The 24,285-nt window shown below is 38.4% G+C and overlaps 1 protein-coding gene across 3 annotated transcripts in view; it reads right to left on the reverse strand.

Annotated features, from left to right (window-relative positions):
- The window catches only part of DOCK11 (dedicator of cytokinesis 11), a 170,557-nt gene that overhangs the window by 72,230 nt on the left and 74,042 nt on the right, over positions 1–24,285 (reverse strand). For all 3 annotated transcript variants that reach the window (XM_008569403.1, XM_008569406.1, XM_008569404.1), the window contains 13 exons: positions 22,747–22,869; positions 22,485–22,561; positions 18,818–19,002; positions 18,655–18,720; positions 16,801–16,893; positions 14,619–14,742; positions 10,181–10,302; positions 9,600–9,686; positions 8,691–8,780; positions 3,555–3,673; positions 1,706–1,775; positions 1,500–1,625; positions 503–574 (listed from right to left, as the gene is read on the reverse strand). In XM_008569403.1, coding sequence (XP_008567625.1) covers positions 503–574; positions 1,500–1,625; positions 1,706–1,775; positions 3,555–3,673; positions 8,691–8,780; positions 9,600–9,686; positions 10,181–10,302; positions 14,619–14,742; positions 16,801–16,893; positions 18,655–18,720; positions 18,818–19,002; positions 22,485–22,561; positions 22,747–22,869 — 1,354 coding nt within the window. The remainder of the gene's footprint in view (positions 1–502; positions 575–1,499; positions 1,626–1,705; positions 1,776–3,554; positions 3,674–8,690; positions 8,781–9,599; positions 9,687–10,180; positions 10,303–14,618; positions 14,743–16,800; positions 16,894–18,654; positions 18,721–18,817; positions 19,003–22,484; positions 22,562–22,746; positions 22,870–24,285) is intronic.

Here is a 24,285-nt window from a genome sequence, read left to right on the forward strand (position 1 = left end):
CAATTAAAAAATACAATTAAATGTATACACCACATTCCAGGAACACATCTGTTACATAAAGTGTTTTTAACTTTGCACACGCCTTAAGCCTTTCTAAGAGAAAGGTTATGTCTGATTTGGTACTTGCTCTTCTTCCAAATGAATCTTTTCAACACAGACATTTTTAAACCACAAGACAAAGGCAAAGCTTCAAAGGTAACGAGTTTTACATGGCAAATAATTACAGGAAAGAATCTATGTGGAAGAGTCTCTGCAGATTAGACTAAGAAGTGTGAGGCCTCAGATTTATGCCATACATCCACTGTTTTTGCAAGCAACATTGAAAAAGCTAAGGGCTAAGAGCCCTTAAATATAAAAGGGGATTTGCATGCCATGGCTATCTATGAACAGATTAGCTTTGTTTATCTGTGTTAAATATTATTCTTATAAATATATACAATTATTATTTGTCAATTAAAAATAAAATAAAACTTAAAAAAATACTATTCTTGAGCCTTCTTACCTTAATTTTATTCTCTTCCAACAAGTATGTGGCCATCGACTTTGCAATTATTTCAAAGAAAAACCATGAGTACTAAAATAAATAAGTAAATAAATAAAATCTTTAATAGTTATCTAAATCTTTGAAGCTTAGTGAAGTTCAACAAATCAATACGGATCTTGTCTTTGAACTTGACTAACATTTTCAAGTGATCCCAGTTCACTATCAAAGTCCCACGGAATATCTTCAAATTGTTTTAGCAAAAAGGTTCTATTGTACTTCAGGGCTGACTGGTGATGTACAAAGGTAGGATGGGAAGTATGCCCCAGTGGGGAGGGTTATTTTATCATGGGCATTGTTTCGAATTGCTCACACATAGTGATAAGAACAAACCAACCTTTAGTTTATTTTGTTATTGCTTTTAAATTCTCTGTAGGCAATGAATCTTATTCCTGCCTACACTCAGCAAGGGCCCCAACCTTGCCCCTTGGAATGACATTGGTGCAGCCTAAGTAGCTTGGGTGTTTGCCTCCATCATATAATTTGAAGGGTATAGAGAGGCCTCAAACAAATATATCCTAACATACCTGAAATTCTACCATTAATAAAAAAGATAATAGAAATAATCATGATAATAAGAGCTACCACTTATTGAGTGCATATGTTCCAGAAACTGTGTTAAATGCTTTACTTATATTTTAGACATGAGGAATTGGAGGATCAGAGATGTGAAATAACTGGCCCCAATCACAGAACTATTCTGTGGTGGATATGAGATTCTAACCCAGGTTTATCTGATCCACAATTTTTTCTGTTACACATTTGATTGAGGGCAGGGGTGAGTAGGGAGGGTGAAGCAGGTTCTGTGGAGAACTTCAGGAAAAGGATGCATGGGCAAAGTGGTGGGGAGAGGAAGCGTCACAGGAGAAAACGATAAAAGACTAAAACTGAAATGGGAGGGTATCAATAAGTGTATCTGTGGCCGCTTTTGTTCCTGGTTGTATCCTGCTGTCCTTACCTTTAGAAGTTTGTTTATTGCTAAAAAATCTGCAGACTGTTTCAATATTGCTATCATTGTAGTAGCCAGAGTTTCATGTATCAGCTGGGCCTGCGGAGGGCTCGGTTTTTCAGGTCGGAAGCTATACTACAAGCAAAGAAAAGGTACCATAAGACAAAATTGTAGCATAAAACAAATCTCTCAGAAAGAAAGCTGACTCCACATACCTTTATGAAGGATCTTAAATAACTATCCAAGCCTTCTTCATGGCACTTTGATACAATATGTAAGAGAACCCTGAAACGACATTCACAAAAGTCAGCACATCATGCATAGCTTGATGGTTAAATCAGATAATCATGTGTAACCCAACAAATACCTCACACTGCATGAACAGTTAAAAGTGAGATGATTACATAAGATGTAATGCTAGTTCAGGTCTAACAGAGATTTCAGCATCTAACATGCTCAGAGCCTTATAAAATATATTTCCTGGTCAATAAAAAAGAGATACTTTATTTTGGCAACCCAGATGTTTCATCTCCTTTGAAAATGTCTGCATGTGTTTGAAGTATGGTCACAGCTACTATACAGTAAAAGACCTCAAGTGAGATAAATACTGAAATCTCCTCTAGTGAGAATAAAAGAAAAAGAATAGAAAGATAAAATGAAAAGCATGTCAACATATAGGAGAAAAGGGAAAAGAAGAGGCAGGGCAGGTATAATAATATGAACTAAAATTGGAGGTAAATATAAAATTCATAGAAAGTTTTAAAGTTAAGAGACTAGCAGTTCTCAAATTTCAGCATGCATGAGAATCACCTGGAGGGCTTGTCAATCAATTCCCTGGCCCCTTTCCCAGAGTTTCTGACTTTGTAGGTCTGGAATGAAGTTCAATAATTAGCATTTTTAATAAACTCCCAGGTAATACTGATGCTGCTGGTCTGGGAACCACATTTTGAGAACCACTGGACCAGAGAAATGCTTCTTACATTTTTGACTGGACTACCCCCAACATCAGAGACAAGCAAAATGGTGTGCAGGTGTGTGTAGGCTGGAGCCTGGTGAAGAGGTTGTGGCAACAGCAGAGGCAGCAAAGCCAGAAACATCCAGTACTGAGCTCACAATTTTTTTGAAGTTTCCTGTTTTAATTTCAAAATTCACGTGCATTTTGCATTCTATTCTACAGCATATACTTATTTGTTTTCATATAAAAATAATACTCCCTTATTCTTTCATGTAAAAATTGATGGCTTTGGGCAACATTCTGTCCAATATGAAAGCCACTAGTCACATGCGGCTATTTAAATTGATTAAAATTAAAATTAAATACAATTAAAGTTCAGCTCCTTAGCTGAACTAGCCACATTTCAAGTGCTCAATAGCTACAGGTGGCTACCATAATGGACAGCACAAATGCAGAACATTTGTATCACTGGAGAAAATCCAATTAGAACTTACATATTTATCTTTTTAAACATATAAAGCAAATATTAATGGACATGAAGGGAGAAATAGATAGCAATACAGTAATAGTAAGGGACTTCACAGCCCTTTGAACAATGAATAGATCAACCAGACAGAAAATTAATAAGAAAACATTGGACTTGAACTACACTTAGACCAAATGGACCTAACAGATATACAGAACATTCCATCCAACAATGACAGAATATACACACTTCTCAAGAGCACAGAATATTCTCCAGGATAGACCATATGTTAGGCCACTAAAAAAGTCTTAACAAATTTAAGAAAACTGAGATCATATCAAGTATCATTTCCAACCATAATGGTATAAAACTAGAAATCAATAACAGATGGAATTGTGGAAAATTTACAAATATGTGGAAATTAAACAACATGCTCCTAAACAACCAATGGGTCAAAAAAGAAATCAAAAGAGAAATTTTAAAATATCTTGAGACAAACAACAATGGAAACATAATATACCCAAACCTATGGATGCAGCAAAAGTACTTGCAAGAGGGAAGTTTATAGCAATGAATGCCTCCATTAAAAAAGAAGACTGATCTCAAATAAATAGCTTCTTTGTATTATAACACCGAAACTCACATGGTGCAGTTGATAGGAACGTCATCTTCATGGGTCATATTTGTGAGAACTCGGAAGAGTTGCATAAGAATGACAGGTAGAAACTGTATCATGACTTGGATCTCCATGGCATGCAAACACTAAAATAAGTCATTATTAGTTATGAGAACAAACAGAAATATGATATAATTTATAAATGTGAAACAACAAAAAAATTAAGTAATGAGAAATATACTGACTAGAATACAAGCTTACTTAATGTGAGCTTCATAGGACAGGGAACCTTGTTTTGTTAATTACTTAATCCACACCTCTATTGTGGCCCTCAGATATTGTTAAATTATTTAATACTCATATTGAATACTTTACTGAACAAGTACAATTGGGATAAACAGGTTTTGGAAAAAAGACAAATGACTCTTGGTAAACCAACACTCAGTTCCAGGGAGGGTCGGGGGAGGCAGCCGTGAGTGGAGAAACGAGACCAGCCTACTAGCCCCAGCATTCTGTATGTTTTATAGGGGAATGTGGGCCATCAGTCAACCTGGTAAGAAGTTAAATGAGATTCAATAAAGAGCACTTCTATATATAATTGGCTTCACATCACACCATCTACAAAACTGAGGCAGTTTTGCATGTTAACCTCCTTGTTAATACATTTCTTCAAAGTGCTAACACTCTGTTTCTGATGTGTTACAAACATCAAAAGGAAAAAATGTGTTCATATGTACATAGAAATGATACGAACAGTGATATTCGTTAAATTTCTTTCTTCTTTCTTCCCTTCTCTCCACACTCACTCACTCAACCAGCCAACTAAAAAAAGGCAGCAAACCTCACTGAGCACCTTCTATGTCAATTCAATGTGTGGTGCTATGGGAAACACAGAGATGGATAGGTCAAGTAAGTCACTGTACTTCAGGAACTCCTAATTTATCTTTCACAGTCTCCTTTACTTCTGCTCTATCCTTCCATCCTTACTCTTACCACCCCTTTTCAGAAGTCTATCATCTGTATCTGAATCATCTCAACAGTGACCTCCTAGATCTCTGTGCAGCTTCTCTTCAATCAGATTCCTAGGGCAAGATACGAAACTCAAGGAACTCATGGTCTACCCTTTCCAGCTTTTCCTTCCTGTACAACCTCTCTTCTATTCTTCCTGCCATCACCCCTTTTCAGGACCCTCTAATCAATAACCAAAATAGTCTAATAATTTTCTGGTAGGTCTCTGTACAGTTTCTCTTTACTACCAATACATCCAACTCTCATTTCCAAATGACTCTTCCTCAAATACTGGTTATATTAGACCACCTCCTGCCAACATTTTTTTGATGCCTCCCCATTACGTAGGCAGTGGTTCTCAATCAGGGGCCATTTTGCCCCCCACAGGAGATTTGGCACTGTCTGGAAACATTTTTGGTTGTTACAACTGATGGCTGCTACTGACATCTAGTGGGGAGGCCAGGGATGCTGCTAAACATCCTACAATCCACAGGACAGCCCCCACAACACAGAATTATTCTGCTCAAAATGTTAACTGTGTTGAGGTTGAGAAACCCTGACTGAGGATATTAAGTCCAAGTTACTTAAGACCCAACCTACCTTTTCAGTCTTAACACTCATTACTGGTTCTTCACAAGGCCAAACTGGTGTCTTCACTGTTCCTTGAATATATCACGATTTCCTACCTTTGTGCCTTTGTTCACAGCTCTTAACCAAATCCTAGTCCTCCTTCCGAGGCATGTTTGAATCCCCACTTCAGTGAAACCATTCATTTTCTCATTCAACAAAGGCATACCCAATGACCTTCCAATAGCCACGCACACCAAAAACAAAACAAAACAAAAAAACCAAAAACAAAAATGAAAACCATCAAGCAGTTCATAGTCCAAAGGGGATAAAGACATGGGACTAAACCATTGCAATACAAACAGTAAATAATACAATAGTGGTATATACAAAAGGAAGAAGTAACTGAGTCTGCACGTGGGTAGGGAACGTCAGGTAAGGCTTCAGAGAACAGGAAGTTTAAAGGATGAGCCCAATAATGCCAGGTGGAAAAGAGAGATGGGCATTCCGTGCAGAATTGATCTCCCTGCTACCAGTACTGCTCCTCTATAGTTTATTCTCAACACAGCAGCCAGAGTGTTCTTTCTGAGGTGCAAATTGGATAATGCCATTTCCCCCTTGTTCAAAACAAAAGAGAACAAACCACCAAGAAGAGCTGTCATAGGCTTTCCGTGCCTACGTGTACCCTGCCTATCTCTCCAAACTCACCTCGTGCCATCCTCCCCCTCGCTGCCCACTGTGCTGGAGCTACACTGTCTTTTTTTTTTTTTTTTTGTCCTTCAAACATGTCAGCATAAGGTGTTTACACCTGCTGCAATATTTGCTATCCTTTTATACAGCTTTATTGCCTAAGGTTGCCTTCTGCTCATCAGTTACTTTTCAGCTTGAAATGTCATTTCCTCGGATAGGCCTTCCCTGAAAACTCTGTCTAGAATGTACTCTGGGTCATGTTAGGTCCTATTAACCTATTCTATTTTCTTCACAGCACTCATCTCTATCTAAAACTACTTATTTATTTATAATCTCTCTACCCTAACAACAGCAGGTATGTTAAATTGCCCCCCATTATATTCCCAGCACCCAAAACAATGTCTGGCCCATAGTAGGTGCTCAGTAAATATTTGGTGAATGACTGAATAGATGAATAGAACAGGGAACCAAAGGGTAAGACAAAGATGGGGACCCTCTACTGTACAGTAGTTCTCAGCTCACAGAACCCTCAACACTTGTACTCTGTGTCCCACATTTGACATTCAGTTGCATATTGCTTTGGACTATTATTTGTATTATTGACATATTGTCATTTAACTTTTGTGTGTCTTGTCTCTTAGTTAGGGTGTAAGATCCCTATGGACAATGACCCTAAGTTATTCTCTGCAGGTGCCACAGCATCTAGGAAAATACTAAAGACATAATAAGAGCTCAACAAGTACATGTTAAATGAATTGATGAAACAATGTCCTGTCTAAGGACAACAGATAGCAAGGTTTGGTGAAAGAACACGGGACTAGGAGTCATGAGAAACATGTCACAGGCTCCACTTAGCTCTGCTACTAACCAGTTGATTGACTATGGGCAAGTCGCCTTTACTGGGGCTTCAGTTTCCTCATCTGTAAAAAAATAAATCTCTAGAATCCTTTTCAGCCCTAACATTCTATAAAGGAGCTTGGCTATTTCTGAAGTCACATGGCATTCCACTCACGGCCACTAGAGGGTGAGTGTAGGTCACATAAATATCAGAAATTCCGCACCCTTAAAAACACAAATCTGAGTACTTTTTTTTTTTCCGTTTTAAGAAAAGCAGTATATGAAAATGACACTCTGTTCCATTCCACTCGTTAAAACTTTTACAAACATTACCCACTGGAAGAAAGAGTCAGTGACCTTAACCAACGAAGCATTCACTCGTCTAGCTGGACTCCTCCTAGACATTACCTTTGGAAAGGATTTGACGGTTACATGACTATTATACTTCTTAATGATAATTAAGAATAATAGCTAGCACTTATTGACTATCTCCCTTCTTCTAATTTCCAGCAGTGTATTTTCTATATGGTAGGCAGAATGATACTTTAAAAACCAAAGTCACATTATGTCACTTCTCCATTCAAAGCCCTGCAAGGCTCCTATCTCACTCAGAGGAAATTCAAACTCCTCACCATGGCTTCTGAGGCCTTACCCAACTATCACCTCCCCCGCCCCCAGCTACCTTTCCAAGGTAATGTCCCGTCAGTCTGTGCCAGCACACTGGAACTCTTGCTGTTCCTTGAACACGCCAAGCCAAGCTCCTTAGAACCTTTCTACTTGCTGTTCCCAGCTCTCCCCCAGAAATCCACATGGCTGGCACCCTCGTTTTCCTTAGGTCTCTGCTCAAATGTCACGTTATCACAGAGATCTTCTCTGACCACTTTAAAACAGAAACCCCTTCTCACTACTTGTTCCATTGCACTGTTTTGGTTTTCTTTATAGCACTTATTACTACTGGATATGACATGGATATTTATTCATTTATGTGTTTATTGTCCGTGTCCACAAGAGAATAAGCTCCTTCACAATGGGAATACTACTTATTTTCTTCACTTATATTCCCAGTGCTTAGAACAATGCCTGGCCCATAGGAAGCACTCAAGAAATAAGTGCGCCATGAATGGCTACTATACGCAGATACCTTATCTCTTTTAAGCCTCACAGCCACTCTACCAGATGGGTATTATTGTTATCTCCATGTGACAGATGAAGAAACAAAGGCTCGGAGAAGTTAAGTAACTTGGCCAGGGTCAATCCCAGAGCTAATAAGTGACAGATCCGGGACACAAAGTCAGTTTATAGTTCCAAAACCCATACATTTTATCTCATGCCATACTACCTCTCAGAAAGAAAGGAACATATTTGTTTCCTGAGAATATCATTAAGAAATAGCATATGTCCTAAGAAAAATCCTGTAAAGGCTTCGTTTAAAATCCAAGTTCCTCAGACTTGCCATGGCTAACTTATTAAAGGAGCAATCAAAAGAAGAGAGCCACTGTCAGCCAGGTCCCACATGTGCACTGTAGTCCTAGCATGTAGGGAATAAACAGTCTCAGGTTCTCTGGACATTGCGTAAAATGTGCTATTCCTTGAGACTCTCCCCTATGCGACATGCAGAAAGTACATCTCTTTCTCTCTTTAGTTGGCCCTTTTGATAATCTTTCACCCATGGACACAGGAACCATTTCACATTTTATTCCAAGCAAAAGTGATTCCGTTCCTCCTGGCCCTTTCCCCCAAAGCATTCTCCACCTTTATTGAGCAGTCAGCAGGAAGAGAAAATCCTGAAAAATCAATTTATGGAACTGAAATAAACATTTTCATGAAATTTTCAAAAATATTATGTCGAATTCTGGCTATCACATTTTCTTCCTAATGTAGCAACTCTGCTGTCTGCTTCTAAATAGCTACTTGATGGAAAAGTACATAATAGAAAGTGTTCTCTTGAGGCTACACAGCCAAAAGTATTTTAAAGTGTTTGATTTTTTTTTCCCACATCAAAATGTGGCAACAGAAAAACATGAAAAACAAACCTTTTGCAGAAAGCTGCTGTTCATTTACCTTTAAATATTTAATGAGCTCCCCTGGAACTTCTTTTGAGCCTGACTGAATCAGCTGGCAGTGATGGAAGAATTTGTGCACATGCAGATCCTGGAACACAGATGGAAACAGCCATGTGAAATTTGACTCACTACCCTCAAACGCAGGCTCTCTACCTCTCCCTCCTTACCAAACTATCTGTGCGGGTATTCTCATACCCAGACCCAGAAGCTGCAGCTACCCACATATGTGTTCATGTCCCAAAGTCCTCTTCACCACCACGAAAAGCAGCAACACCAGGTAAATGTAGCATGTACCTAAGTCCATGGGGTAGGCCACAATTTATGCCCAAAGAGTCAAATACTCATTTAACTTCCTTTTTTTGACTAGCATATTCTATGAACTTGAGCTGCTTCTCCACTTCAATGAAATGAGCAGGAATAGAGGTCTGCCCTGACAGATGAAGAAAAGGTAGCAGCAGGAAGTTGCCAGAACAATAGTCTCAGACATTAAATGCCCAACTTTACTGCAGCACTTTACTGGCAAGTGAGTGCAATTGTCCTATATGGAACCGGCAGACACTGACTTTGTGGACAGCATAAACTATCTCAGGAACTGGAATAATGAAATGTGTACTTTCACCTGGTTCTCCTAATTACTACCATGAGAACTTGGGTAAGTCACCTAACCTGAATGAGCCTCAATTTCTTTATCTATAAAATGGTGATGACAGACTCCACATTCCTTTCAGGTTTGTGAGGCTCAAATCAGTTAATGAGAATAAAAGGATTTTGTAATTTGAGAAGCATTATCAAATTTGACCTAGAATGATGTTGCTACCAATGAGACAATCTTGCAGGCCACAACTTCCCTTAATCAGAAAATATACTCGACTATTCAAATTGACAAAATTTAGATGATGCAACTTACTTGAGTGTAAATGGTAGACTCTAAGTGGGTTTTAATCTTCAACAAAGGCTTTGCACCATCTACCCACTTAATATCCACATTAGATTGCTGTGGACAGAAAATTGAGTTTCTGTAACATAGCAATGGATTGATGAACAACATATAACACCTTTATGCATTTCAACATTTTTTCAGAAATGAACGGATTAGTTTCATACAAAGGGATTATTGGAGAAAATAACCTTCCTTTAGGATAAATGTACCCTAAATCAATTTAAATTTCCAATCCTTTGCAGACTGATACTTTTATAAATTACCATATAAAATGAATTCCTTACATAAATTATTTTTTTTAAATGATGCACAAAATCTGAGCCCCAGTTTTAAAAATTACTATTAGAATCAACAGACATAAAATCATTTTGTCAAACTGCTATAAACTCTAAACATGCATTTTCCACACTTTCTTTGTTGTGAACCAGCAACAGCCCTCAGACCACAGTTTTGAGTAGCACTGTCCCAAACAATCAACTAGACCAGGAGAATTCTAATTTTTAAACATTTAATCATGATTACTTCAACAAATGCACATATTTTCCTACCCTTCTTGATTCTGCATCGTTCAGATTCAAGTAGCCTGGAGGAAGATTGGCCGAAACTGGCAGCTGCTGCTCAAATGTGATGATTCTACCATCCTTCAGCAAAGGTACCCAGGCAAACCCAACTGCCAAAAGAGTAATCAACCATGAGAAATGAAACAGCAAATGCAATTAGCTACACAAACGTCTGACTACCGGGCCACAGGGCAGGGTACTGATGTTTCCGGGATCTGTACGTGGGAGTCCAAGTGTTGGGCAACTGAGTACTGGGGAAGGAACGATGGGTTTGGATCATTCCCTAATTCCAACCTGGCCACTGACAAGTTATTTACTCTATTTCCTTGATCACAAAAATGGGAGCACCACCACATAGTCTATCTTGAAAAAGTTATGGAGAGACCAGAGTGAGATAATACATGAAAACACTTGAACACTTAAAAAGTGCACCAATACCATTATCTTTACACTCTGAGGAATATGTTTTGATAGACTTCTTTTTTAAAAGGTTCAGATGCTCCCCTCATTCATCCTTACACTAAGAGTGCACAGTCTCCCAGTGAGACTATCTCAGACAGCAATCATATGTTTCGAAATCTATTATGGCAACCCTGGGGTAAGGGACTATGGAGAATTAAGGTCACAAATCAAGGTTGCACTCCATATTTACACAAAGCAGTAGGCATAGATCATTTAGTTGGGCAGAGTTTTCCTGATTACAGAAGGGAGAGATGTATGTAGAGATGTAGGTAGGAGAACACAGCCAGGGAAAAGTGTTTATGACTTGAATCCACTGAGAGATGTTCCCGAATCTCTACATTTCTTAACAGTTGTGCCCCCAAAGAGCCTCTGCCTCTCTATTAGAAAACTCATCATGTTCTAGCTAAAAAAGCCAGAGCCATCTGTGTTGCTCAACTCAAGCAGTGTCAGTATTTCCATTGTAGAGATTACTCTGGGTTTCAAGTGTTTATAACTCAGCTGTAAAAAAGCTTGCTCTGAACTGAGTTTTGGCAAATGAGAGAGGGTGTTGGCTGGAGAACGCTTTTTAAAGCCATTGCTTTCTGATTCTTTAAAATTCTTTGCGTGAGTGTGTGTGTGTTATGCTGTGAACAGAGAAGTCAACACAAATCCAGTTAGAGTGTTTTCATTTACGTATTTAATTCGGCAAATACTTTAATTCTTAAAAGAAGACTAAAACATTGGTTTCTCTAAGTAGACTAAATGGCCTTCTCAGACACTGGAACGTGCCTGAAGGGCATCTTTACCAGTACAACTTCAGAAATGGTTTATCCAGACCTTTTCTTTAAAAAAAAAAAAAAGCAGAGGAAAGTAACATGAGCAGAAGAACCATTAGAAATGACTCTGTCAAAGTAGTTAAACTGAAAATTTAACAAATGAGAAAAGATTTCCAGCCCAGAAAATAAGAAAAAAAATTACATTTCTTGTTCTTAGGCAACATTTTTTCCTCATAGAAATTTCTATTGAGATATAGTTCAGATACCATATAATTCATCTGTTTAAAGTGTACAATGTAATGGTTTTTAGTATATTTGCACAGTTGTGCCTCCGTCACTACTATCTAATTCCAGAACTTTTTTCATTACCCCAAAAAGAAACTCCACAGTCCTTGGAAGTCACCCCCCATTTCCCCTTCTCCCAGCCCCTGGCAACCACTAATCTACTTTCTGTCCTTGTGGGATTGCCTGGGCAATATTTTTGCTCTTTAAATTAATCAGAGCATGGCCAAGTGTGTCCATTACTCAAAACTCATATAGAGCACTTGGAAGCCATAAAGGTACAATGTCAAGCACACCATCTGGCTCAAAGATAGGAAGCCACTTAAAGAACGGACAGTTAAAAGTGATGAATGGCACAGAGAATAACTGTCCCCTGCTCCACTGAGCATCATGCCCACTTCTGCCTAGGATTCAGACAGGGAAACGGTAATTTATCTTTCTGAAGGCACATACTTGTCATGGGTTCTCGTTGTTCTGCTAGTTTTCTTCTCAATACTGAAGATCCCTAACCTAAACTAACAGCAGTTTCTGTGGGGCTGTAGAACAGAACCACACTATTCACAAAGGGAACTTCTTAATCGAATCGTCAGCCCTGCTGCCTGCTGGGTGTGACTCGGATGTCTCACTACACTGCAAACTCGAGATCGGTCCAAAACCTACCAGCCCCACCCACGATTCTACTACTGGCAATGCCTTCTTTCTAATCGTCCAGTTTTGTAAATTTTGTGCTAACTTGAAATCATCTCCCTAGTAGCCAATCATTTGCCAGGTCCAACATCTCTTCTCCTGCAGTTCCCTTTTACTCTGTCCCCCTGTTACTGCCATAGTGTGCCCCCCCCCTTCCTTTTCTGGACTTCTGAAATTGCCCCAACTGGTGTTTCTTCCTTTCTTCCTTCCTTCCTGTTCCAACTCACCTTGCCCATTATACTGCTGCCCGATTGTTTTTCCTGCAAACAGCTCTTACTAGTGCTTCTATTAGTTCTGTGCTGGTGACAGAATAAAATTAAATCCACAGCCTGGCATTCAAGGCTTTCCACAATCTGATGCCTCCTTTTCAACCCAATGTCCTATAATCCCCTCGCAGCACGCTGTGCTCCAGTCTTAGTGAACTACTCATGGTTGCCTGTCCATACCCTCGATACTCTGCCTCTGTACAAGCTGCTCCTTCATTCCCAAATCCCCTACCTTCCTGCCTTCATTGCATTACCAAACCCAACCCCACCCTTTAAAGCCTTCCCCTATTCCAAGCCTCATCCCTCCACCAGCTGAATAATTCGCTCTCCTCTCTGAGTTCATATAGAACTACTTTCTTGGTGGCCACCACTTTCTATCTTGAAGAAACGACTCATTTCTGCTACTAGATCATATGCTCACTGCAGATGAGATCTGTGTTTGATTCTCTACTATATTCTTCTTAGTACCTACTACAATATCTTGCACATAATAAATATGCAAAAATATTTGCTGAATGAATGAATGATCAATATAGGGTAGCCTGGATCTGAATCCCAGGGTATGTTGATGTTCATAATGTGGATGTGACACAGGCTATGTTCACAGGGCCTTCTATGCTCTCCTAAGGATGCTTCCCATTGGTTTATCCAAAGTCTTGCTGAATGGGAGCATGACCGGGGCTTCACTCCTAAAGCTTATTCAAGGTCGTTAAATCTGTTCTCTTCTCATTAGAACCAGGCAGCCCCCAACCTCCCTTGGGCTCACAGATGTCCCTGGCTTTGGGCTCACTTCCCTCTTCCTCAGTGAGCAGAAGTGGAAAGTTCTGGTTGCTGGGCAATTCTATATGAAAGAAATAATAAAAAATGCTGTATTGCAATATGTGTTTCTCTCTGAGAATAGCAACATTATGTTGCTTATAGTAGTCTAAGCATGTTGGCAAGCACTTGGACAATATTTGGTAATAACGATAATAAAATGAACACATAATTCATCTTTTATCAGCGAACTTTTTAACTCAGAAATGTACTTTTTGGTTAAGGGGAAAAGTGGTCTGTAGCTTGATGAAAAGACGTTATATTCTAGACAGTTCCATTTCAAATAGCTGCAGAGGAGACATTTAAAGAGCACACATATACAAAAAACTCAAACAACTATACAGTAAAAAAAACAATAATCTAGTTAAAAAATAGGCAAAGGAGATGAACAGACATTTTTCAAAGAAGACATACAAATGGCCAACAGGTACATAAAAAAATGCTCAGCACCACTAGTCATCAGAGAAATGCAAATCAAAACCACATTGAGATATCATCTCACCCCAGTTAGACTGGCCATTATTAAAAAGACCAAGAATAACAAATGCTGGTGAGGATGTGGAGAAAGGGGAACCCTCCTACACTTTTGGTGGGACTGCAAATTAGCACAGCCATTATGGAAAACAGTATGGAGGTTCCTCAAACTACGGATAGAACTGCCATATGATCCAGCAATCCCACTTCTGGGTATATACCCAAAGGAATGGAAATTATCACATTGAAGGGACACCTGCACTCCCACGTTCATAGCAGCTCTATTCACAATATCCAAGATATGGAACCAACCTGAGTGTCCATCAATGGATGACTGGACAGAGAAAATGTGGTATATATACACAATGGAATACTACTCAGTCATAAGAAAGAATGAAATTCTGCCATTTGCAGCAACATGGATGAGTCTGGGGAAAATTATGTTAAGTGAAATAAGCCAAAGAAACAGAAATACTGCATGTTCTCACTCATAAAAGGAGAGAACAAACCTAAAGATACCAGAGATGGCAGAGTTGGAGGGAGGGGGTTTGGGAAGTGATAGGTTGGGTAAAGGGCATAAAGAAAAATCACGATTGTAAGAATGAATATGCTAAATAAAAATTTTAAATAAAAAATTAAAAAATATTTTATTTACACATAAAAAAAATAAAAGAGCACACGTACCTGGAGTTTCAACTGTGTCCTGCTTTTTGGTTGTTCCCTTTGTGTTAATTTCACAACTTACATGATAAAAAGTAAAAAGCAAATGATGTTTTTGATGCAGGTGAATAGGAAGTTCAATTTTAATCTGAAATGATAGCAAAATCACACATTGCATTTTGTTTTGTTTTAATTGTCAAGCTAGACTCTCAGACATTTAGTTCAGTTTCATCATACTGTTCCAAAAATACTTCCTAAATGACAGGCCAAGTGGCCAAATAGTAGATGTCATTTAAATATATTCTAAATGCCTTTCTGGCCAGTTTCAGTTTGACAACAATATTCTTCTGGGTTGTAAGGGCTAATGTATTACGTTTGCTGGAGATTCCAATGGATTCTTCTGGATTCAACTTTGCAGCAGGATTTTCTAAAACACTAGATCAAACCACATCTTCACAACCCAGGGATACTATGTAACTCAATCTGAGTCAGTAAATGCAATCCACTTAGAATGTGCACTGAATTTGAAAGGCTACTTTTTTCTAAGTTGCTGCACTCTTTTACATGAAAACAAACAAACAAACAAAAAAACCCAACTTAAGCCTTTACAAATAAACATGCAAAAAAAGTCACTATGGTATTATGGTATCCACGAATTACAGTTTATATAAATTTCTCTAGAAGAAAAACACTTCACTCTTGAATAAATAAATAAAACTTGTCACCCATGACACATAAATTTAGTTAAAAATTAATGCCTGTAGTAAAATATATCAAGTAATTTTCTAATCAGAACCCAACTGAATGTTTGTAATGCCTCCTGGAAGTATGTATGAGACAAATTACAGATAATAGACTTATGTGATTTAATGCACATGCATGTGTCCACACAGGTCCACATGCAAATTCTCCCCCTCTCTCTCCTGGTCAGTATATAGTGAATGACTGAAAAGCCTGTTCATTTCAGGCATCCTAAAAATAACATGGATTACTTACTACATCATCAAGTTTTCTGTAGCTACTGGCATTAGTTACAGAGATGCACATATTAAAGAGCTTGGTGATGGACATCTGGCCCAATTATTATTCATCCAAGGTATGGTTTTAGTGTTGTAACTAATGTCTGTTGTGGGTATATATCACTATACAACATGCCGATTCACAGCATCGGGACCATCTGGGTATCTAATGCTCCGCTGCACATAAATATGGACATACTCCCTTCCTGGGTGGCAAAAATGCAAGGCGCCACTATCCCCCTCCCCATCCCCCACAAAATTAGGGACATTGGACAGAGAAAGGAGTGAGCGAGGCCTAAGGCTGGGGTATACGGCCTCCACACAACAGCAGGTGGACCTGGGGAAATCATGACAGCAGGTGGACAGTTTCAGATCAAGCCAAGAACAGAGACACAAGAACTGAGAAGCAGAAACGGTAAAGCGCCCAGCCTGGGACGTCCATCCAGGTTCCATGGAGACATGTGGGAATCAAAAGCAGTCTACAGATTTGGAGAAGCCAGATACATACAAACTAGAAGAGGCTGTGACAGAAATACTAAGAGACGCACTGGGAAGTACACAGAGATGTAGAGGTAGAGAAGTACAAAGAAGGCAAGAGAGGCAGAGACAGAGTCAGACAGACAGACAGACCCAGGAGGGAGCACAGAGACCACGAGACCTCACCACTCCCCTTTGTCTATTTTGCATTGAGGTATGTTGGGCAGCCAGTGGGATTCTGGTGGCCCGCCTATACAGCTGTGTCTTTTGAAGTATTTCATTTACATGCAGGTTGTACCCTACCACATAAAAGCATATGGGGAAAGAGTTATTAGAAGGGCCTTCAGCAAACCTCTTCTGAATTTATTTTAAAGCTAAGGAAATGGAGACTCAGAAAAGGGAAATGACTTCCTCACTGTCATAGAGCCAGTGTTGTCAAAGCTTGGAGGGCTAGAATCCTAGCTCCACTCTGTTTATTTCCTACATTGTCATCGTAAGTCTGAGAGCCCCTTAAATTTGGGGGCAAATTTTCTACTGTCACCAAAGAGCACCAAGCTGGCAGCAGCCCTTTGTTTTGATGTGACATTTTCTGTTTTCATGGAACAAAACATTCAGAGATTGAAAGTGCAGATAAAATGATGGAAATGATTCAAAGAGGAAAAGAATAGCAACCACTGCATTTTATAAATGTCAGAATGATATGTTTTTACCTCATCATAGAACTCTGGATTTTGGTTGTGATGCGAGACAACAGCATAAGCGTTTGTGGTAAAAACAGACCCTGCAGGTTTTCCATAAATACACTGCAAAAGAAGGAAACAGAGTAACCGCTCTAAATGCAGGTCTTCAAACGAGATGCTATAGAACCACATACAGTTAGAGGCATCTGTGAGCACCGAGCCAGCCAAGCCCACCTGGCTCTCACCACGAGCTTGTAAATTCCAAATCACTTACACAGTCACTCCAGACACCACCTCAGACAACGCCTAACTTGGCTTTATGGATGCTTTTGAATTTCTAACCATCAAAGAAATGCAATTCCAAACTGCTTGAAAGAAGCTGAATGTCCGTAATCATTTGGAAGGGAAACACCCTTAAACCTGGACTGTAAAGCTTACTCTTCTCGTGCTATCTGCCTTTCTTAATATGACAGGCTTCCCCTCAGCCAGTCAGCAACATCTGTTGAAGGCTCATTGTGCAGTGGGCAAGGTGAAGAGTTAAAAAACAACAACAACAACAAAAACCCTTAGCAGACACATTCCTAACCTAAAGGAATTAAAACCTGAATGTCTATTAAGCTATAGACAGGCTTACTGTTCTCTCACATTTTAAAATGTGGCACTTTATGAGCCACATTTTAAAAATCACTGACTTTCTGTTATGCCAATAAAATAGATGTAAGGCTTTCTATGGTTCCATGGAAAGATCCAATTTCATTTCTGGTGTGAGTTTTTCACTTCCATAGGCCTAATAAGCTCAAGGATGAATGTGGAGTCAGCACGCCAAGGTACTAATTGCCTCACTCTGTTACTTCGGAGCGAGCCTCTAGGCCAGCTAAGAAAGGAAATTGAGACTCCAGATGAATGCACATCCAACTCTGCTTAAATATGGTTATGAAGGCAATTTATAAGAACTGCTGAGAGGTAACGTGAGAGTCTTTGGCTATACAAAAGGATATCACGTGGATGAAAACGAACAGTTGTTCTCATCTCCACTGAAGGCAGAACCGGAAAAAGTATGCTGAATCTGACCCAGCTAATCCTTAATTTAATATAAGTTTCTCTGTGGAAAAAAATCTCTTTTCAAAGGTAGGGGCTATTAAACATTCAATGACTTAGTCAAGGGCCTCTTTCCCTAGGTGGTTTGACTATAAGACTAGCCATCCATCTGTCTGACTTAGGCTCAAGCTTGAGAAGTAGGGAGCCAGGTAAACACTTGGTGATGGCTAGATGCTCTCTGACTTCTCTTTCAGGTTTCTGATTAATGGGGTAAGCAGCAAAAAGTAGCAACCAGCTATAAAGAGTGAAGATGTAAAGGCACCGTGACGTGACAGGTATTTAAGGATTGCTTATCAGATAATACAGAGACTCTGCTTTTTATAGATCACAAATCCAAGTGTGAAGGCACCATTTGGCCAGTCATAGAGTAGAAGTCACATCTCACAGCAAAGTCATCATGCTGTGCTTCTGTCAGCTCAAAGCCTGTTCAAGTTTCAAGGGAAAAAGGAGTTTAAAGTCCCCTGATAATACCATTATAAACTATCAGGTCATAAGAAAACGACCTTGCAATTGGGCATCAGAGTAACGCAAAATCACAGGGGAGCAAAAGCCAAAAAACCTGGTCTATGAAGCTTACACATTTTTAAAGCTATATATGCTCCCACCTCATTTTGTTATTTATTAATATTTAAACTAACTCTTATAGTTAATGTGTAAGAGTAAAAAAGTCACTTTAGAACATTTTCTTTTGGATATTTAAACAAACTAAACTTAGAGCATGAGACTACCAAGTACCAAAATCTTCATCTCCACTAAAAAGTATGCTTATCAGTATCATAAACAAACCTTCAGAGCATTAGCATCACTTTCATCTGAATCCCGGAATTCCACACAGACAGCAATGTTCCTCGCCTAAAATGATTAATCATTCAAAATGAGTCACACGATTAGAAGATTATAAAATAACACTTTATACTCAAAAAAGAAATGTATAGCTTACACTGTTTACCTTGGCAAATGTTTTCTGGCTATCATATTTTAATTGCAAGGGATATACATACAGATGGTTTTTGTAAATAGTAAATGGATAACAATATTTTGTCATTTCTGGAACAAACTCTTCAACCTCCACAGTAATATTTTGACAATTCTTTTCAAAAGGCTTCAGGGGCACATATGAAGAAGTAATACAATCTATAGCAGGAAAAAAAATATGGGAAGATCACACAATTTAACAATCATTAACACATTCCTGCACTTATAAAAATATACGTGGATTGTGTTCTCAAAGAGTGATTTAAAAAACAGAGTTCTTAGTACTTATACATCCACTTTAAGAACCCAAAAGAACAAGATGGGAGTAGGCTTATGCCGATTTTAGCGGAACCCTTCACACCAGACACGGATTGCTATTTCATTCTCAATGCCAAATGATTTGCCAAATATAACACATCATAATTTCGACAAATTTAAACTCTGCAAAGAAATCCATTACAGTTTTTCCCTCCCATGGCTACAATTTAGCTTTCACTGCAAATTTTTACTGGTATCAGGGAAATAACAGTACATTTATGCTTCCAATTAGCTCACAGCGAGTCACTTTTAAAAAGTTAACTTGGTGCAGGTGCAAATTTTCACCTAAGAAATAGTGGAAGCCTTTTGAAACATAGACCTTATGATGTGTTACCAATAATAAATTCAATACTCCCAAAGGTGAAAAATACATTCTCAGAGACGTTTAGCAGCATATGTGATTGAAGTAGCCTCTGTAATAAAGGTTATTCATATACTTAAGGGGCTCTAAGACTCCTCGTCCTTACTGCAGAGTGGTATTGATGGAGAAGAAAGACCCAGGGAGAGTTGGACCTGAAAACACAGTATGTTTTGTTGGGTTTGTTTTTCTCTGATCATTATATCCATACATACTTAGAATATCTGGAGGTAGAGAGTAAAAGTATACAGTAACGATTGATTATTCCACTACCCAGAGATAACCACTGTTAACATGTTGGCATATTTTCTTCTAGTTTTCTTTCTATGCATGTTTTATGCAGTCATATAAAAAACCTACTGTATGTATAGAATTTTATCCTAATTTTTTGACAATTTTGTCTGATGTTTTATTCCATGAACTCTTTGTAAACATCATTTCATTGGCTGCATAAGGTTTCATGGTCTCAGTGTACAATAATTGTCTTAACCACACTGACAGTGTTGGATTCTGGTTGTTTCCAGTTTTCCCCAAATATAAATAACATTGCAACAAACATCTTTGTAAATAAACTCCTGTCTACATTTCAAATTATTTCCTTAGGAAAAAAGTAATCCCTTGTACTCTTAGATACTTTAAAATGTAAATTGGATGCCACTCCCATGCTTACAATCCTTTAGTGACTTCTTTCTCATTGCTCTTAGAATTCAATCTTTTTTTTTTTTAAAGATGACTGGTAAGGGGATCTTAACCCTTGACTTGGTGTTGTCAGCCCCATGCTCTCCCAAGTGAGCCATGGCTCTTTTTTAAAAAATTGCCTTATTGTGATATGATTGACATGCAAAATGTTGTACATATATAATGTATACAACTTGATGAGTTTGAAGATAAGTATATCCCTGTGAAACCATCACCATAGTCTATTCTACAGACCTATCCATCACCTCCAAAAGTTTTCTCCCACTTTCTAATTTATTATTATTATTATTATTAGTTATAACACAACATAAAATCTATCTTCTTAACCAATTTTTAAGTACACAATACAGCATTTTTAACTATAGTCACTATGCTGTATAGTAGATCTATAGGACTTATTCATCTTGTATAACCAAACTTTGTACTCTGACTAATACCTTCCTGTTTTTCCCTCCCCCCAGCTCCTGGCAACCACCATTCCACTCTTAGTTTCTGTAAGTCTATTTTAGACTCATTATATAAGTGATATGTAGTATTTGTCTTTCTGTGCCCGGATTATTTCACTTAGCATAATGTCCCTCTTCCAGGTTTATTCATGTTGTCACACATGGCAGGATTTCCTTCTTCTTAAGGCATTACCAGCGTATATATAATTCCCTGCATGACCTGGTCCTCTACTTCATCCCCAATCTCCACTGCTCCAATCACATACTACGTAGAGCCATATTGGCTCCCTTTCTGTTCACACAACCAAGCTTGCTCCCACCTCAAGTTATTTACAACATACATGATGTCCTCAGTCTGGAATGTACAGTCCTAACTACCATGTGCTGGCTCCTCCTTCCTCTTCAGATCTTGAGCTTAGGAGAGGCCCTCCCTGGGCACACCCTTTGTAAAGCTGCACACCCCCATTATAAGCTGAAATTACTCGTCTCCTTTTTTTTTTTTGTTTATTGTCTGTCATTCCTTCTAGACTTTAAACTCTATAAGTTTGAAGCACCTGGTAGGTACTCAATACATGTTTACTCAATAAATACTTATTCAGTGAATGAGTGGATAGATAGAATCTCAAAATTGGAATGCTTTAGTTATGGACATCTATGGATATCTATTGCCAAATTGTACTACTATTCACGACAGGTAATGGTGGTTGGCCAAAAGCCTTAGACAGTTTCACTTTAAATGTTTTTTGTAAGTTTGATAGATAAGCAAAAGCATCTTGTTTTAATTTGCATTAGTGGCATTATTACTGATATTAAACATTTTCCAAATAGTTACTAGCCACTTCATATTATTTTCTGCAAATTGTCTTTTGTGTCTTCTGCTTACTTTTCTCCTGGGTTCTTAGATTCTTTTCCTTAGACAAGAAAAGAAGTTCTCCTCCTTTTTGATCTCTTAGTTGATGACAGAAGTAAAAAGTTATCCAAGGCAAAAGGCAGCAGAAAATGACTAGAGCCCACTCACAACATTATATATTATATATGACACAGCATCTGATAAAATCAACCTAACTCGCTTCCTAATCTGTAATTATTCACCATGCATACTGGGTTGAATAATGTCTTCCCAAAATTCATGTCCATGCAGAACCTCAGAATGTGATTGTATTTAGAAACAGGGTCTTTGCAGATGTAGTTAGTTAAGATGATGTCATACTGGATTAGGGTGAGCTCTAAATCCAATACTGGTGTCCTTCTAAAAAGGCCATGTGAGGACACAAAGGGAAGAAGGCCATGTGATAACAGAGGCAGATATCGGAGTGATGCGGCTACAAGCCAAGGGATGCCAAGGATAGCTGGGAGCTACTAAAAGCTAGGAATAGGCAAGGAATGATTCTTTCCTAGAGCACTCAGCAGGAACATGGCCCTGCCGACACCTTGATTTTGGACTTTTAGCTTCCAGAACTGTGAGAGACTAAATTTCTGTTGTCTTAAGCCACCCAGTTTGTAATACTTTGTTATGGCAGCCCTAGAAAACTAATACAGCATGTAAACCTCAAGAAAAATAATGAAAAGATAAAAACCTGGAAGAAGACACAACAATTACAATTCCTTGAAGTTGATAGACAAACAAAGAGAAAGGACATTGTTGGGAGGGAGGGGGGAGCGGGAGGCAGGAGGGAGGTTTCGGTAATGGGCCACAATAATCAACCACATTGTATATTGACAAAATAAAATAAAACTAAAAAAAAAACAACCAAAAAACAAAAAAAAACCACCTGAGATTCAAACATAACCCTTAAGGTTTATTTGCAATATGTTCTTACTTGATAAGTCCACAGGAACACATTCTACTGTGATGTTTAGCTGCCCGGGAATAATCTGCAATTTGGTCTTTTCTGGCCTAGGTATAAAATAAAAATATTTTAGAGTTAAAAATTACGATTACTAAATACATTGGTAAATCCTCTATCCAACTTAAAATTTTAAATTTAAGCATTCAGTTTTTCCCATACATGACTCATATTTATCCTTTTAAGAAATTGATAATTTACCTATTATATTAATTTATTGTCTAACACCACTTACTTCTTGTATTCTGAGAGCAACTTGAGAATGTCTTCATTTGAAAGCTTGCTACTGTCTTGTTTATACAAAGGAGAAAATCTCCCATCCAGATCCAGAGAGCCTTGAATATCTTTGAAAATGGGCCTACAACAGCAACAGAAGTTTTTTTTGTTATTGTTTGTTTTTTAAATTCTAAAGTATTGATAAATTAAGATAACACTGGTGGGAACATAAAATGGTGAGACTACTGTGGAAACAGTTTGGTGGTTCTCATGTAGTTAAGTATACATCTACTCTACAATCCTGCAAGTCCACTACTACGTATGTTTCCACATAGTACATGAATGTCCACTGCAGATTTATTTGTTATAGCCCCAAACTAGTAATAACCCAGATATGCATCAACAAGTGAATGGATAAACAAACTGTGATATATTCATACAATGGAATACTACTCAAAATGAACTACTGATGCACACAACAATATGGATGAATCTCAAAACCACACTGAGCACAAGAAACCAAACACAAGACCACACACTGCATGATTCCATTAATATGAAGGTCTAGAATAGATAAAAGTCATCTATAGTGACAATCCGACTGGTGGTTGCCTGGAGTAGGGGTGGGATGGTTGACTGGAGGGGGCATAAAGAAACTTTCTGGGGTGACAGACATGTTCTATATCTCGGTTGGGGTGGTGGTTACATGACTGTACACATTTGTGAAAATTCATCAAGCTGGATATTTAAAATGTGCGCATTTTATCAAAGGTAAATTATATCGCCCTAAGGTGATAAAAATTAAATAAGATCTTTAAAATAAATTCATACGCAGAGTTTACAATATATATGTAGAGTTTGTCTTATGAATTTGAACTATTCCCTTCCCACCCTTTTCTCCCATTTTTAAGCAGCTATTTTACTGCTAAAATGGGAAGTCATAAACAAGCACCCAAATACTGGAAGCAGCTATAGCCAGAAATCTAATTCCCCCTGGCGGAGCCTCTGCAGATGTGGTTCTAGGCATTAACCCCATTTTTCCTACTTCTAAGCGTACCTCCTTTATTTCCAGTAAACAGGGGTTTATCATACTTCTCTTAAATACTCAGCCAAGCTTTTAGAATGAGTTCCTGCTACTGCTGACAACCAAAACAATTTAGGAAGGAAAAAAAAATTGCATAATTTTCATCGGAACTTGGGATCAAAGCTTCTAACTTTGAAGATTTCAAAATTAATTTTTCTACTGGCAAAAAACAGGATCAAGCAGCTACTGCTATGGTCCAAAAGGGGACAGTATGCCACAGTGGTTAGAGTGGGCTCCGAAGTCAGGTGCCCTGGGTTCTGATCCCTGCTCTGCCACATGCTGAACAGAACTTGGACAAGGATTTTTTTCTTTTTTCTTTTTCTCACTTCTGTGCCTCAATTTCCTCATTTCCAAGTTGGGGACAACAATATCCACCTCTTAAGAAAATATACATTAAGCACTTACTTAGACCAGTGCCTTGAACAGAGTTAGCACTTAATAACTATTAATAATAATAGCAGCAGCAGCAGCAAT

This window comes from Galeopterus variegatus, unplaced genomic scaffold (assembly GCF_000696425.1).
Source record: "Galeopterus variegatus unplaced genomic scaffold, G_variegatus-3.0.2 Scaffold492, whole genome shotgun sequence".
NCBI lineage: Eukaryota > Metazoa > Chordata > Mammalia > Dermoptera > Cynocephalidae > Galeopterus > Galeopterus variegatus.